A 17,988-nucleotide genomic window follows, 5' to 3' on the forward strand; every position below is an offset into this window, starting at 1 on the left:
TGGTGAAACTAACCTTGGCATGTTGGCATGGTGCCACTCCAGGTGCCGTTGTTGGTGCAGGTCCTGGTGACAGTGTTGTCGCCACCAATCATCACGTAGCCTGGCTGGCACATGAACGTCACATTCTGGCCCACAGTGATGTCATCACCCAATCGAAGTCCATTTGCAGGAATACCGGGGTCGCTACAGGTGATCACTGTCATTAAAGGTCAATTATAAAAAACTTACATTAGATATCATCTTAAATGGTATTGATGAAGAATACATAAACCATGCTGAACTGGATTTTGGTATAAACTGTACATAAATAATGAAGCATCAACCTATTAAGGTGGATTTTCTGTATTCCCCCACAGATGATTTTTACTCTGAGCATTCGCTTGATAGGTTGAAAATGGTTTTGCTAATGTTACATTTGATCCCTTGCCCCATTATGCCAAAATGCATTTGTTATTTTTGATCGAAGGAAGTATACAATTTTGACACAAAGACTGAGGGTTGATTTATAATTTTCCACTCAGCCTTAATAATAACCCTCTCAGCCACATATCAGAAGTATTAAAAAGCTTTAAACAGCAGAGCCAAATACATTTGTGAATGACGAATATGGCTAACCAAACTGAACATTAGTCAGAGTATCTGCAGCTCGACCCACAATCCCTCACAAGCAGTTCATACTTGTTACAGTGATGATTTACTGAATGAACGCACATTGTACAACAGACTGAGCTTCAAGTTGAACAAAGAAAAACTCAAAAACATAGGTTTGTTACTGAACAAGTGCTTATTTTGTGGCTGTCGTTAGTAACTTGTAATTGCTCCAGCTAGAATTTAGTTCAAGCTGTCAACATTTGAAAAAGAGGGTTACATTTTTTGTATACAAGTCCATCACAGGCACATGAAACTGTAAAGAAAATAAGAAAATCTGTCTTTCTTGCACTGTATTTATTAAATGGGTAATAAAAATGATTTATGCCAAATATGTAGACACAAAAAGACATTATTTCATTTAGAAGGCTTGATAGCAACCATATATATTTAAGTGATTGATCAACTGCATGTAAAAAAAAGGCCAATGGACATTTCTGCACATAAAAGATAAAAACTATGAAACTATTTTTTGCTTTGTGTTTGTTGAGATTCATTATCCAGGTAAGGTAACCTCAATAATCATCATGCATAAGGCCGCAATCACACTGAGACGCGCAGCTACAGGCTCCTAAAATGCCTCAAAAGCGCGTCGGGCAAAACAGCGTGGTGCGTCTGGAGCCAAGCTACGGGACCAACGGGACGATTAAATGTTAGAACGGTAACAGAAAAGTGGATTCAAGCAGACTCTGAGCTTTTGCCGTTGCTGTCCTGTTGGATGAGGAGGGGGGGAAACAAAAAATAACCAGAGATTTTGGGTTCATGCATACTGAACAAAAGGAAACAGTATGGTGAATACCACCATCTCTTTAGCCAGTTGTGTCTGGATGACGAGCGTGTACACGCTAGTCATTCTTCTTCTTCGTGGGGGAGAAAGAGGTAAAGTAGTAAGGTGTTTTATCACGTTGAGATATCGGTTTGTTTTTTTCTTGGTCTCGGTGAGAACTCAGAGAAAATAATTATCATGTTGGAGTAACTGTTGTTCACAGTCTTTTCATATGCCTGTTCTTGGCTGAGTGTTTTGCTGGGTGTATTGTCAGGTCTTAACCTAGTGCTATCTTGGATTAAATTGTGAGTTTTTAGCCTCTATTTGATTGCTTTTTCATAGCCCTTGTTTAATCTTACAACCCGTATTTATGCCTGCTTATTACATAATCCTTCCTGACTTGTTCAACTTCATGTAAGACGCCAGTTTGATGCATATGGCTGTCCGTGCAAACGCCTCCTCCCTTAAATTAATTTCTGTTTGTTTATTACTAGTTGCTGCCAAGGACTTCAACACTTGGACATATTCATCATCGCTGGCTGAGGCTAACTTTTTTTTTATCTTGACAGGAAACATCTGAGAGCTTCTGGTGGGTACAGAGAAAAAGGGAAGTCTTGACACTGCCTCCTGCTTGCTCTGTAATTAATCTAATTCGCCATGTATCTATTTCCAAAATCAGCACAAAAATAAAAGCCTGACAGGTAAGACAGTGCAGTGCAGATAAGCATGTGAAATGAGACTAATGAGACAATCTGTCCAGCCTTGATGTTTGTGTGATGGCTGACAGAGGTGCTCTGGTCGTTTCTTGTGTGAGTTTTCTGTTTACTTGAAGAAATATCATGTCACTACATCCTCCTCCGCACCCTGTTTCTGTAATCTGTGTCAGATGGTTAAATTACAGGGCCGTGAGGACTGGTGAATTTGTTTTTTTTCCGATCTAACTGCAATTTTGGACTCTTAAAAATGCACAGTTGCTTTCCTTTTAAGAAGATTGTGTTAAAAAATGAGCTTGTCAGACACATCAAATTTATTTTTTTATTCAATATCCCAAGCAGGACATTCTGTGTATTTATATACTATGTGTTGAATAGTTAGCACAATGCTGGTTTGCAGTGTCAGTCAGGTGTTTTCTTTACCCCATTCCATCCTGAGTAAGACTTAAAGTACCAAATTTGAACTTTGAACTGATTCTTCACTAATAAATAAAAATATAGCACATGTAAAGTTGTATGAACAAATAACAGGTCATTTTTTTTGGGTCGATAATGGAGCCATTTTTACATGACAGGATGTTAAATACATTTAGAATTGGTCACAGCCTTTTATTATAAAGAAAGACATACTGTGTGAAATCTTTGACTAAAATGTCATAACAAAGCACTAGAGGTGGTTTCTTAAACTGGTCAAATCTTATCATCAAAAAGAAGAGAGACTGGTATTCCATAAACATTTTCATTTCATACCTAAAAGTCGTCTGCAAACACCACTGTGAAGCTTATCCATAGCATAGGTGTTACAGGAGCTACATGATAATGTCAGAATGCTAACATTAATAATGCTAACATGCTGGTGTTAGATAATGATATAGATAAAGCCACTTCTGAGTGCAAAAATCTGCAGTTCCTCGACTGTCCACTTGAGGCTGGCTCAAAAAATCTGGAAAGTCACATACACACCCATATTAAAATGCTAATTTTTAAAGCAGAAATACACATGTTTACAGCCCCGTTCAAAGCACTATTTGAGTTAAAGTTCATGTCTTTATCCGCACAAACTGTATGGTATTTGAGTTGAGGATAAGAGTTAAGCATTACTAGGGGCATTACTGATATGCCTGCAAGTTGGTGCGCTGTAGGCCAGGAGGCTTAAGGCCCGCCTTAGCTCCACTTCTTTGCCTGTTACTGAGAGACAGCATTTTCAATATGACAACCACCATCACCTTCAACAAATGGTTGATGTCACTGAGACTACTTCCATATGTTATACAGTCTATGTGTCCAGGTATTGGAAGAACTTATTTAAAATAAAAGTTAATATGAGCCACCTATATCCTAACCAAACACATGATCTACATATAAGCATGTTGTCTTCCTTAACATTAGCCAAAAGCAGAAGGCATACAAAAAGATGTCTAATAAAAATGTAAACTGTAAGTAACTGGAGTAGAAGTGGAAAGTGGAAATGTATTTTCAGATAAAGAGAAAACAAATGTGTGTGCATGAGTGTTAATATTTACACATGCCTGTCTTTCTCTAGGAGTGAAAAACCCAGTCAGTCAGCACAATGCAGAAAAGCTGCAGGCTGTTGACTTCAACTACTTAACTCTACGCCTTTTTCCATTCTGTAACATTTACTCGCTTCCATGAAAATAGGCTACTTGGAGAAATAAGATTAAGAAATCAGAATTCAAAAGAGTTTACATGCAGGGCAATAACCTTCTCCTAGTGTAACATGCATTTAGATAGAGTGGGTCAGCAATCAGATCTCTCTCTCTCTTTCCCTCACTTGATCATATTTTTAGACCATGCTGACATATTCCTGATGTGTTATGATGCTGCACAGGAAGAGTTCAACTGCAGGACAAGATCTGTAGAGTAGAAGATGACATAATTTATGCAGTTTATGTTTCAGTCAGCCTCTCAATGAGGTGTTTGCAAGACCACCACTGCACTGAAGATACTCAATTAATTGTTGAGATGAGATAATTGCAGAAATTAGGCAGACCTAGTGAATTATAAATGCACTAATGGGAAATGGGCTCTGAAATCTTCACCCCAACCCAAATACCTGTTACCCAATAGCCACAAGAAGAATCCAATACCACTGTGCTGGCATTTAAAGTAAGAGGGAGACGGCAGGGGTCAGAGAAGAGGAGAATACTAAAAACTGTTGATATAAATCAAGTGGATCCCAGCATGTAACAAGGCAAATACTCTTCCTGAATAATCAGTGTTTACTGTTTATTTCATAAAGTAGTTTATGGATTTACTTCACAGTTCACTTAGCAAGTATTTTCCCTAGGGCACTTCTTATAATTCACTAATTCCTTAACATGCTCTATAAATCTCATTTATCAAACATCCAGAGGTGTAAGAAGGGGAATAAAAGGAGAACTCTTCTAGCTCCCTCCCCTTGAGAGTATAGTATGACTTTGCTCCGGAGGCCTACCTAATCGATTACCTATGATCGGTGAAAACGATTGCCTCATTAATGAAGGCACTGAGCCAATTCTGTCATCTCAAGTTTCGATGTCCCTGAACTGTCCATTTAAATTCAATGTAAAGTGACAGAAGTTATAGAATACCACAAAATGACAATAAAGCCGTTTTCACATATGTACATCTGAAAATATATCGAAAATTTCAGCAGTACTGCTCCTGGAATTCTCATGACCTGGCTGTTAATATGGTGCATATGTTAACAGACTATCCCTGTTGGATGGGAGGGGGGGGGGTCTTCTGAGTCAAGACATGATGTAAAAAAAACTATGCAGAAGTAGCAGAGGAAGCAACAGATTCCGCTATATGACGCTATAACGGGAATATCTGCCTTTATATCAATGCTTTGTGTAGTTCAACAGAATCACAATGTCAACAATAGAGCGGAGAACAACAAACCGGTGAACAGAAAAATTAATGCAGCAAGTTAATCAAGTTCACTGGTATCATAGTGATCGCGTGCATACAGTCTGTGCACTGTGCACTGTTCACAGGATATAAACATCATCACCCTCTCCCACTGGTCAGTGGTGGATTCTTTGGATTATATCCTGCTGCATTCTCACATCAGCTCACTTGGACTTTATGCAGAAATAATACTAGGGGGCTGGCAGGAGAAACTCTGATTAAAGTCAGATTGAAAAATTAGGCTGTGAAACTCTGATTAAAGTCAGATTGAAAAATTAGGCTGTTTGCATTCCCACATCCTGAAAATATCAGGAATTTTCAAGAGTTTTCTGCAAGTGTGAAAGCCCTTTAAGTTTGGTGATGAGCAGGCTTGATTGTAGGAAAAACGGGCGTGAAAACTATTTGGCCTTTGATCATAATTATTCAAACCAATTTTCAATCTTTTTATCTTTGTCCCTCCCTCCTCATGGATATCTCTCCAGGGACTAATTTCATTCCAAAAATTTAAAATTATGCCTGTACCATTTATCTTTTCTTGTGATTCAATAACAAGCAAAAAGGAATGAATGAGGAAGAGATACTATGGTGATTTTCAGAGGGAAGAACAACGTGTAATTTCCTATGATAGTCATCCTGGTGCAAATTGAATATAGATTGGCATACTTCTTAATTACTGCATGGCTCATTTGCAGAGATTCAGACAATAAAAAACTGTCTGACAGTTCTGACGCTTTGCAGTGAGAGTGGCTCAAAGAGATTTATGCACTATTTGAAATTTTAAACCCTATTTAAGCACCACTGTTCATCACTCAGCAAAGCATGGAGCAAATCATCTTCTGTCCTGTTTGTGTTGATTCTATTCGGAGGGGTTGATCTGTCTTCCATTATACATTATATGTTTAATTTAATTTCAGTCTGCATCATATAGCAAAAAGAACGTTGGCTGATTCAGTCTACTGTAGTCCTCTGCATTTATTGTGACTGACATGCCAGGCCATGTGTGACATGTCAGTAACAGCTCAACATCAGGACAACACTCTGCTCATCCTTGACACACTCATAACACCCACTGACATCCTGATCTTTTACGTCCTATGTTCATTTTTCTGTTATTTTTCCTGAATGCGACTATATCAAATTCTTCGGCTGCCAACGTTGGTGAAAGTGTGACTGAGCTAAATGTGATCAACCAATTGAATTGTATACTGTCACATTTTTCTGTTCACAGCAAAGCTATAATTGGGACTGTGTCTGACCGCGGTGAGCAGACAATGCATTGCTCTTCTTTTATTTCATAACAAGAAAACTGTGCAGCCCAGTGACCTTTTAAGAGATTCCACCAGACCGAGAGACATGACTCCACTATCCCCTCATGGTTGTGTGCATATTTAACTCACTTGTGCAGTTTGGCGCTGTGCCAGACCATGTGCCATTTGCCAGACACTGGCGTGTGGGTGAGCCGGTGAGGAAATAGCCTTCAATACAAGAATACACGATGGAGTGGGAGAAAGTTGTGCCATCCACACGGGAAATTCGGCCATGGGCAGGTGTCACAGGATTACTGCACTGTACAGCTGCAAGAGAAGGGAGAAAGACATTAAGAGGTGAAGGTCAAAGGTGTGAAATAGTAATGGATTTTCTATTTTCCATATCAGTGATTCACCATTTGAAGGCTGGGAGCCCCAAAGGTGGCTGCAAGATGACTTCTGAAGGTCTCAAGATGATATAAGGGCTTTGAAAAATATACTCTTTTCCATATTGTGTGAAAAGAGAACCTGATGAATATTTGTAGGTCTTAATCTACGTCTTGTTGGTCATTGGCTTGGTTTCCCATCATGAGCATGTGCTTTACATCATGGCATGTGAGGAAGAATTGTTTTCCTTCAAAAGAGGCTTTAAACCAAACCAGTAAAGAAACACTGATCCATTATGCATCACAGCTTTTTTTTAGAGAGTCCAATGAGCATCCCTGTTACTATATTGAAGAGTCATCAGTAAATACTGTAAAGTGAATTGTCAAGTCCCATAGCACACTCATGGTAATGACAGTTAGTGCTGATGAAAAAAAAGAGGAGGCATGTGGGAGTAATGTCAACAAAACAATTTGCAACCGTGCTAAAAAGACTCAAGGTTCGTCCTAACAACAACATACTTAAAGTCATTTAATTCAACTTCATAATTAATAGATGTAGAATCCAAACATAATTAGGAATAACTTTCACCTTGTATTTTTTTTTTTACAATATAAAGCAAAAATCTAAAAAAGAGCAAGCTGAATCTAGTGCTTAGTGTTTCTTTAGATGTTCACTCTCCCTGGAGTAGAAAGGACATTCTGCAGTGGACTGGAAAGTTTGGCTTTTATTCTAGGCATTCCTTTAAAACATTTCAAGAATATGCCAAAGAAAAACAAAGATTAAAGAACAAGAAGGGAGAGAACAGGATTTCTTTCATCTCTTTTGTTCCGCTCTGAATAACTTTTGATTATGAAACTGATTGCTCTAAAAATCACCTAATCACCTGGAAATGGTAAAGTGTGTTTCTTGTAAGAGACAGACAAGTTGTAGGTGCACACACATCCCATTCACACACTAGACACATTCACACATACACAGACACATACAGGCCAGCTAATTGAGGCGCAAACGTTTACTTAGGCAGATAGCTAAACACAATGGGTACCACAATGCTCACATTCAAACACACACAGACATATGCCAAACATAAAACATGGCCGTCTCTTTGGCTTCCTCTTTATTAATTCAAGGCAGACATGATGACAGAATCCCAAAACAGACCTTGATGGTATTGTGAGATGGATATTATTAAGCTTAATATCCACAGTGACTGTTTTCCAGGAACCATAAAAGGCTGTAGATAACAGATGGATGGGCTTTAACAGCAGACAGGGCTTTAGATCAGACACAAACAGCACTGAAACTCATTCAGGCTCTAGTGAATTTATGCCCCCTCCTTCCTGAGGTTGCTAAAACAATCTTTAAATCAGGAATTCTGCAGGGAGATGGAGAGATAAAAAGATAGGTAGGGAGAGAGAGAGAGATGTGGGGTAAACTGAGGGGAGGTAGGGTAAGGATGAGCAGTAGAGAGTGAGAGAGGGAGACAGAGGACTTACAGATGGATGAGTGGACAGGGATGGAGAGACAGCCACACAATGAGATTAAGATGGAGAGACATCAGGGAAGAAGCGAGTGAAAAAGGCCGACATCAGGGACGATGAGGGATTGAGAGAGACAGCAGAAAGAGACAGAAAAGGGGAGACACATGAGAGATGTAATGAAAGGCAGACATACAGAGAATCGTCAAAGGGGACTCTGCATAAAAGATGACACTGGCACTGTGCCAGGATAGTGGACAGTAGTGAGAAAAGGAGAGCAGAAGTAGTCAAACACGAGACTCAATATCCGGTTGACCCCTGGGGGTAATTTATGCAAAATGTAGAGCTGGCATTCTGTGAACTAATATCTTCAAAATCCACAATGATTCATTTATCACAATCCAAGAAGAACTTGGCTTTAGGTGACTAGAATTAATGAATTTTTTGGTTGAAATCTGGAAGCCTGTCACAGCACCAAGAGCTGGCAGAAAATACCAGACTGCAGCAGAGAGATAGTTATCCATCTGGTACAGTGCAGTGTTTGTGAGCTTTGTAATCGTTTGTGTGTGTGTGTATAGGTGTGGATGTTCACTCTAGTCACATTACTTATTCACATAAGCTCATGTGTTTTATATGATGTGTGAAACTGGGGACAGATAGGGCTCAAAATGTTTTGATAACAAAGTTGATCTTGATGAAAACATCATGTTAACCTTTCAAAAAAAAGAGTCAGAACATTTTAAAAATGTGTCTTAAAATTGAAAAAGAATTGTGTTCAAGTCACCTTTTTTTCTGAGAAGTTTTCTTGAAATGAGTTAGGCTATAAAAAAGTGTAAACTGCCATGATTGACAGCTCTGTTGACAAATGCTGCTCCTGCATCAGTGTTTGCACAGGATAACATGAGTAAAGGTGAAACGATGCAAGTAAATGTAACAAACACTAACAGAGAATAACATTTACTTTACATAACAGTGAGTTTCTGCTTCCAGAAGATTCTGTTCTGCTGTCGACTGGACTGACCTGAGGGATCTTTGCCATTTAATCAGGACGTTAAATGTCGTTTGGTTAGCTCACGTGGCGTGCTACCAATACCAGAGCCCTTCCAGCTGAACCCTACTGTACAGACTGTGGCTCCAAAAGAATGTGTCAGCACCTGTCATAGGAGTACTTTGTCTTCACTTTTGTACACAGGAGGAGGTTGAGATGCGTTGTCCATTTATCCTACCAATTTTGTGGTGCTCGCTTAATAGTTTTATTCAGAACTTTCACCTGTTATCCATTTGACTTGTTTTAAAACCGGGTTATACATGATCCAGATAAATATATAATATCAACCTTGGTACATTTTGAAGGGTCACTGCAGTAGTGTATTTCCATTGATTAATTTGGTTACAAGACAAAGATTTCCAAAGGATAAATCCCTAGAGCACTGGATCCTACTTTTCCTATAACTCAACTAAATAGTGTATTTTATTCACTGCCATGTTATGAATGGCCATCTGTTTTAAACTGCCTTCAATCAGTTGTAGTCCATGCCTTTATGAAAATTACATGAGCCTCTGTTGAGATATTTGGGATTATATTTCAGATGTACAAAACAATGATAAAACACAGGCTGATTTTTGTTTCACTAACAAGTGAACTACTCTGTATGCAACTTGATGTGGTCGTGTCCTAGCATCAAACATAGCAGCACTTTGAATAAAAATACAGAGTCTAGAATGAATTCATAATCAGGTTATGAAATAGGGATGAGATTGTAAAAGGACAAGTAAAAACACTGATTACTGAAATACTGAAATTCTGGTCCAGTCTTCAGTGCTGGCTTCTGGACAGTTTCAATATTTATTTATTGGGACATTTGCAGTAAGTATAAATAGGTGTTGTGGTCTGGTACCCTTCCACATTTAACTATGCAACTCTTAGTATAACTGTATGAGTTTTACTCTGTGTGTGTGTGTTTACATGCGTTTGTTTGTGCTGCCTCTCTGCATGACTCCTGTGCACTCCTCTCCCGCTGTTACTTACAAAACATCACAGACACATTTAAGAGATCTTCCTTACGTTTGCAGAACGGCTGTCTGCCTGACCAGGTCCCGTTGGGAAAGCATATCCTCTCTGCTGAGCCGTACAGCGTGTGTCCCACTGCGCAGGTGAAGCGCACCTTGCTGCGCACTTTGAAGTTTCCCGCCTCCCTGCTGGCATGGGCAGGAGTGCCAGGATCCCCGCAGGTATCTGCCATGTCGCCTGCATTGGGAGATAACCAGACAAGGAGCGATGAAAACAAAAAACTAAAGATGATATTCACTTTAAGTGTCTATGTGTGTGTTCACAGATGGGACCTTTTAAGATGGTATGGCAGTGAAATATAACCCAGTGTTGGTGTAAAGCTGTAAAGCAGAAGGATGATACAGAGAGGACTTAGACTCAAACTGTACATCTTTTGAGCCCTCCAGGAAGCAGCCATAAAACACACAATGCACCAATGAGCAGTTGTCACAACGCCAACAACCTGGAGGACCGATACGTTTCATGGCTTTGACACCAGGAGTTTTCTGTCCATAAAAAGAGCGTGGCCAGCATTAAAAGGCAACCAGCTGTGGTTATGAGAAATGATGAATACAGTTTGACCTCTGAAGCTAAATGCATTTTTTATTATCATGAATTATCCTTCCTGTCTTTTCTCTTTTGGAGGAACATACAATACTTTTAGTGTCTTGCACTACTTGTTTTGCACACCTATGAATGATCTCCTATAAAATGAAGCAGTGTCTCCTGTAAATTCTCCAATCATGTCCCCATTAGAGCTGATCCTGTGTGGATGACAAATGGGACTTGTTCTCTGTCTGAGCCACTGGAAAAAAAAGAGGAATGACAGTAATGGCATCAGCGTTCCATGATGACTGAACATTTGATGTTGTGATAAACAGCAAGCGAAGCTGAGTGGTGTAAGGTCAGGATGAGTTCAGAGGATGGGCTCTTTTGCATTACAGGGTATCTTCAGAGCAGAGGGAAAAGCACATAACACAGAAAACACCAGCCAGCACTTCCACTGACGCAGATTCAATTCTCTAACAGATACGACACCAAGAGCAAGGAAAGAAAGGAGCAAAAAGTTCTGCATCAAAAGCTAAAATATCACAAGGAATGAAATAGATTGACTGACAAAGCAGACAAAGCATACAGACAGATAGATAGTCTACTTTGTACCATATCTGAAACTGGGGCTGTACAAGTTCTGTGCGGGTGGTCTTTTTGTGAAGGATCTGTGCTTTATTGACTCTGAAGTCTTGTTCCTTGAGCTGTACGCACACACTGCATCATTCACTGTGTGTAAGACTTTGTCAACAAGTCCAGTATCACTGCTGATGTTTGCTGGTCTTTTAAAGAAACACTTTAAACACTCTATCGTCTACATACATTACCTGGGTTAACTCGTCTAGAAATCAGATTATTCATGTGAAAGGCTAAGAGCTGGTGCTGGTTTATTTTTGCACGAGGCTTTGGTTAACATTGAGTGTGAGTTCATATATGAGCAATGTTGCCTACCTTTGCACTGCATATGTGTGTGTAAGAGTGTACTTGATGCATGTGAGTGTTTATACTATCCCTGCCACTCTCTGCATGTATTTACATGCACTTTTCTTTACAAGTGCATGTTAAGTATGTATACTTGTGCGTTGCCTGTGTGTGTAGATGTCCACTTGTGTGTGTGCTTTACTGTATGTGTTTTCATGTCTCACAGCAGCTGTCGGTACATCATTAGTCTCCTTCGATTAGGTGAGGCGGTCCGGCTCGGCATGCACTGTGACAGCTATAATCTCACTAATTGGGATGGTGGTGGATTTGGTTTGAATCGGAGTTAATGTCTGTTCACCAAGGCTCCCTTTGTGGGGAAATAATAAGGCTTTCAACTCAGCCATGCAACGTATGGGGACAAAAGGGGAATGGCTTGGCAAGCAGTTTTAAGCCCTGTCTTGCTAATTAACAAAGGAGGATGGATGAAGGGAGCATAGATGCATGGATGGATGGATGCATGAACACTGGCCTTGACTTCTTAGGAGTTTATAGTCTAAATTATTGTGTTGCTATTGGTGATGAACACTGAGAATTCAAATGTGCAATTAAATAAATCCCAGTCCCGCTGACAATGGACTGTGCAGCAAACCCCTCTGCAATGTAGAATTTGCAGAAAGCAAATGGAAAAACTAGGTGCTAATATGTACACTTTCACTAATTTAAACTCTCCATGCTTCATCACTACTTCAGTTCCTGTTAGCAACAACCGGTGTCCAGCTGTGTGGTTATAATTCTTCCTACAGCTGTAACAGATGTTTACTGCCATGGGTCTGGATTCACCTCTTAGTGATGAACGGGTGTTTCACAAAGGAGTCTGTTTTGCATGATATGTTGCAGATTTCATAGTAAACAAACGCTGAGTGATACCATTTAAAGTTTTAATGTGATGACTGCATTTACAATCTTATTACCATCTTCAAAAAAAGAAAACTTTATCAAATCTGAGTCCCACACCTCACAAAACAGTCTTATAATTATTAACTAACATCTGTAAGTTGTTTATTTTTGGCTATATATGCATTTTTACTAAACCTGTCATTTTTACATTTATAAAACTTTTGATTTGGCCTTTAAATAAGTCACAATGATTTATCTTAAGCTCATGAAAGTCAATGCGTCATTTTCTGATTAAATTCTCTCGTCACTGACCCAGGAGCATTTCTGCTGCACAAATTCCTCCACAGGGGTTTCCTCTCTAAACACCGAGTGCTCTTTGGCAATTTAAATACTCTGGAACAGATTAATGTTGGCTTTACTTATCTCACTTTTCCACTGATGGCTTGATGCTGATTAGGTTTAGGACAAGTCAAATTAAATGTTCCAAATGTAGTGTGGTGTTAAATGTTTTGAACAGATAAAAACAAAGTTCATTAGCTGGGTGTCTTCAGATAAACAGAGGCATCAGAGCTCATGCTGCTTATACACAGCTCAGGATGAGTGATTCAATTGAATATAAAACAACATACAACAAACCATCACTTTCCAACAGGCTCATTTGTCATCACAACAGGGTGCTGATCAAATTATTTCAATAATAGATGGCAAATTGGTTTTAAGGAGTAGGTGATGAAGAACAAAAAGGGTTTCAAAATGTGTTTTTCTGACCACAAACATTAAAATGACATGCATGATTAGAGTCTACAACCATAATTTCAGCCTAAAAACAGTTATTAGGCTGCACGCTGTGGCTCATTATGAAGGCAAGAGCAGAGGAATATACTCCAGAACACTATTTCCCCTTTGCTTTGCTAAACTAAGAACGAAACATTGAATGAAATGCATGAATGTGCATCTTCTTACTATTCTTCTTGCCTTACTTTACTACCACCTCGCTACTCTCCAACTGTCTGAGTAAATACAAACTATCAAAGGAGAGTAGAGAGTAGACTCCGTTTACAGGAGAGAGAAAAACACCGTCACACAAGTGTGCTTACAAACATTACTTCTGGGCCAGTGAATTGAACAAACTGAGTGAACATTCAGTAAAGGGAATCCAGTGAAAGGGTCAGGAATGTTTAAATGTGATGTGAGAGAAGAACACAGAGGGGATTAATGGGAAAAGTTTGTAGTTTGGCAGACACAAACCCACACACATGGTTTTAGCAGGTTTTCAGAAAATGTCAAGAGTATAGTTTGCAACTGTGTGTTTTGAAAATTGGCCACAAAAAGTTGTGTTGTGACTTTTGTTTGACCAGAGTCTGCACTTTGGTTGTGTCAGACCAGATGTGATATCTTACACTCAACTCATTGTTAATGTGGGAAGCATCATTTGATTCTACACATTCATTGGCTGAGGAGAGAAGTCTGAGCTCCCTATTACTACTCCAACTGTACCCTTCCAAGGATGCATCAGCCAAATACAGATACTTCAAAGTATACACCACAAAAAGACCTGTTCTGTTAAGTGCTGAAACTTGCTAGTGGAAATTGAACAACAACGGTCTAATATTTTGGGAGGTACGTATCATTAAAATAAACCTGTAAGAGCGCTTTAAAGGCTTCTAGTTTGGGTCAATTACTGGTAAGCTGCCTCCATACATTTCAGCCTTGTTGGAATGGAATAGTGGAACGTATTTCACTCGTTCCAGTGATTGGATGGTGCTTAAGGTCCCCCGAGCATATTCACATCTTGGAAAGATTGCTTTTTCATTCAATGCTCCTGATTCCTGGAATGTCATCCAACACATTTTAAAATGAAGACTCTTCCCTCATATGCAGCCTTTAAGGCCTTAGTAACGGACCATTGTGCATCAATGTGTAACTGTTTTTAGCTGTGTTGCCGGCTGTTTTCTAGATATGTAACTGTTTTCTTTTTAGCTGATTTTGTTTTTTTCCCTTTCCTATACTCGCTTTTATTGGTGTCCCCGCTTTTACGCCTTGATCTCGACTTCACTGTAAATGAGGGAAACCTCAGTGTCTTCCGAGTTAAAATAAAGGTCTTGAATTGAATTGACTCAGTCGGGATGATAATTATCATATGTGTCATTTCCCTTGAACCTCACACAAGCGCTAATAATCGTGTGCATTTTTGTTCTAATCAAATAACTCATTAAAGCCAGGACTCCCACACGTGTTCACTATGTGTAAGTGTTTACTGTGTAGCCTGCTGTAGGGATATAATGCTTTCAATGTTTGACACGCTAATAAAATAAGAGTTGTATGAGTTTTTGTTTTTTGTTCTATATTTCAATGATTTCACACTCGCTTGTTTCTGCAGAATCAGTGTCCTGATTAGTCTGTACATTGCAGACATTGCTGTAAACCCTTGACTGAACTACTTATGACCATGTCTTCTGTAGAATATTAAAAAAAATATTGAAGAAATACTGGATACATTTTAGTATCTAATTTTTAAAGCTACAGGCATCAAACACAGAACTATATTAAACTCTGCAGTACTGGGGTGATAGTAATCATAGACACAGATATTTCAAAAACAGCACACATAAACCAAAAAACTACAGCCAGCTGTGTGGCTCATTAACCACTTGAGATTAGTGAGAAAATAGGTCAGGCTACACACAAATCTTTCCAGTACTTTAGAAAACCTCTTTACAGGAAGTTAAAGTTCAATAGAAAGTGTACAATAAAATAAAAAACACAAGTCTTTAGCAGTATATTGATATCGTTTCAGCATTTGTTTTTATCTACCTGAGCAGTGAGGCAGTGGACCACTCCAGTGTCCGTTCAGCTGACAGGTGAGTGATGAGTCTCCTATGAGCTGGCGGTCTCCAGTGCAGGTGTAGCGCACCGTGGAGCCAAAGGTGAACTTCTCCCCACTCATCACTCCATGGGGAGGGGTACCTGGGTGGCCACAGTCCACCTCTGCATGACAGAGCGAGGGAAGGAAATAAGATTGAAAAGGTGAGTGGATGGAGGGGTTTGTGTTGCTTCCCAACACAGACACACATCGCCACAAACACCTAAATAGCTTTCAATAAGCTAACATATATATATATATATGTATATATATATATGCTAGGCTAAATATCTTCACATTATTGTTATGTTATTCACATCCTTGAGAGTCACCTCTGCTGAAGTCAGTGAATATCCCGTCATAATGTGCTGATGGAAAACGTGACAAAAAAATCACACACGTTGATCTGCAGTGGTGTGAGCTTTGTATGTTTAGGTAGTTTGGTGAAACTTGTGTTGAAAAAAAATTGATGGATAATTACTGTTACTCACTCAGAACTGACTTCATTGCCGTGATAATATTTCATATAACGAGAAAAGATTAGCTTTAATTTTGTATCTAAATTCAACATGATGCTTATCAGATTGCACAAGGATTTTATTTTATCTTATTTTTTAATGTTATTTTACAATTTGTTGGCGCTTTAGTAATAAGCTTAGACTCGTAGTGCAAAGTAAGTTCCTGTAATTTTGGAAAGCTAATTCATTAACAAAGAGTCAGTGTAGCTGTGAATAGAGTCAGACACTCCTGTGTATCTCTTTAATTATCATTCTGTTTGATAAACTAAATGGGGGATGCGTCATCTCTCTACCATGAAATTAAATGCTTTGTGAGCCTATGTGCTCAATGTAGAGGTTTACTTTAGATCACTTCAGCAGAAATAGGTCATTACCAGGTGAGCCAGGTGTTGGAGAGCAACATGAAAACCTCAGATAACCCCTACTGTTCATGGATGGTTATATTTTGAGCACTTGGTTTTGAGGGAACATTAGCAATAGCCTGAACAACTGCTCCTGTGACAGTTTCTCCATTTCTAAATTAGGAACAGTGCTACATAACCATATGCTACTAGGACATCAAACTACATACTGATGCTCTCAGGCAGTGTGTTTGGCAACTTGCACCATTTTATTTAAAGAAGCACATGAGGACACAAACAAGCGTGTGAATACTCAGTCCAGACTCAAAACTTTCCCCCCAATGCGTTACTTGCAACATGTGTCATGTGTTATCTACACAGGTTACAGTCCTCAACGTATCGACTGCTGGTTTGACTCCTGGTCTCTGCACTTTGATGCACATCTAGCCCACTCTCTCCTTCCCTAATTTCCTGTTTCTCTTAAACTGTCCAATCAATTAAGACAAAAAGGCAACAAAAATCTTGAAAATAAATAAATAGATAGATGCATGTATGTTTTCAATCACAAGTTTCAAGACCTCTTCAAAACAGATAAACATATACTGTATGTCTGTGATAATGAAGATCCGCTTAGGGTCTTAACTACACTGACTCAAATAAGGTCATTTCTGGAATGAAATAAAGATGGCACTTTCCAAAATGCTGTAGGAAAGGCCCTCAGAAAAATCGACAAACCATTCGGTGATGCCATCATAATCACTTACTTCCATTATAATATCTATGCCAGACATATAAAAAACCTTAAAGAATCCGCTTGTAGAATTTAGCAGCACTTATGTTGAGGGAACAGTTTGCAACCTGCTCCTTCCAACCTGACTCAGCAAAAACCTTGAAATGGCCTTAAGGCCAGTTTGTCCATTCTGAGCTACTGTTTTTAACATTGTTATGAAACATAAGAAGTCCTGTTCTGTCTGTAGATTTAAAGATCTCATTCTAAGGTAATGGAAACAAAATGCTTATCTTCAGTTAATTAGTTTCTCTTGAAACCAAGCTTATGTATATTAAATTCCATTTCTGCCAATGGACCTAAATCTCACACACTAGAACTGGAATGATACAGTTGCAAAAGTCATTAAAAAATAACCACTGTACCGATGCATTCTGGGAGAGGTTTGTCCCAGTGGCCCTCCGGCTGGCAGGTTAGCACTGATGACCCGAACAGGTAATATCCTGGGTTACAGTCATAGAAGACCACGCTGCCAAATGTGAAGTTCCCATGCTCAATTTTACTCTCCCTGATAGAATTGGCAGGGATACCCGGATCTGTGCAGTTTACCACTGGATGACAAAGACAAGAAAGAAATACATAGGATCTCATGAATTATTCACTCTGTTTAATCATGATAGGAGAGAATTCATACAGTAGCATACTGAAAGCAGTCCAATTAAATTCTGATTGCTGCAAGGATATCTCAGAGAGGACAGATGTTTTCATTGTAATTTCAGGCAAAACGCTGTTGGAACTCCACGGTCACATTCCTTTTAGAAGTTGAGGTTTACCTTTCCCTTTATTTCTTTTGACCCGAGTGCAGTCATATAGACTCCACTCAAAGAATCAGTATGTTATCAATATGCTCTTTTTTTATATGCATGCTTTGTTGTTGCAATAATGGTTTCATACAAATACATTTCTTCTT

The 17,988-nt window shown here is 39.1% G+C and overlaps 1 protein-coding gene across 1 annotated transcript in view; it reads right to left on the minus strand.

The window, feature by feature from the left end:
* Positions 1-17,988, minus strand: part of LOC132984272 (CUB and sushi domain-containing protein 3-like) — a 226,300-nt gene that overhangs the window by 30,440 nt on the left and 177,872 nt on the right. The window contains exons 55-59 of the mRNA XM_061051035.1: positions 17,444-17,629; positions 15,384-15,557; positions 10,218-10,400; positions 6,438-6,614; positions 14-196 (exon numbers count right to left, since the gene is read on the minus strand). Coding sequence (XP_060907018.1) covers positions 14-196; positions 6,438-6,614; positions 10,218-10,400; positions 15,384-15,557; positions 17,444-17,629 — 903 coding nt within the window. The remainder of the gene's footprint in view (positions 1-13; positions 197-6,437; positions 6,615-10,217; positions 10,401-15,383; positions 15,558-17,443; positions 17,630-17,988) is intronic.

This window comes from Labrus mixtus, chromosome 11, assembly GCF_963584025.1.
Source record: "Labrus mixtus chromosome 11, fLabMix1.1, whole genome shotgun sequence".
Taxonomy (NCBI): Eukaryota; Metazoa; Chordata; class Actinopteri; order Labriformes; family Labridae; genus Labrus; species Labrus mixtus.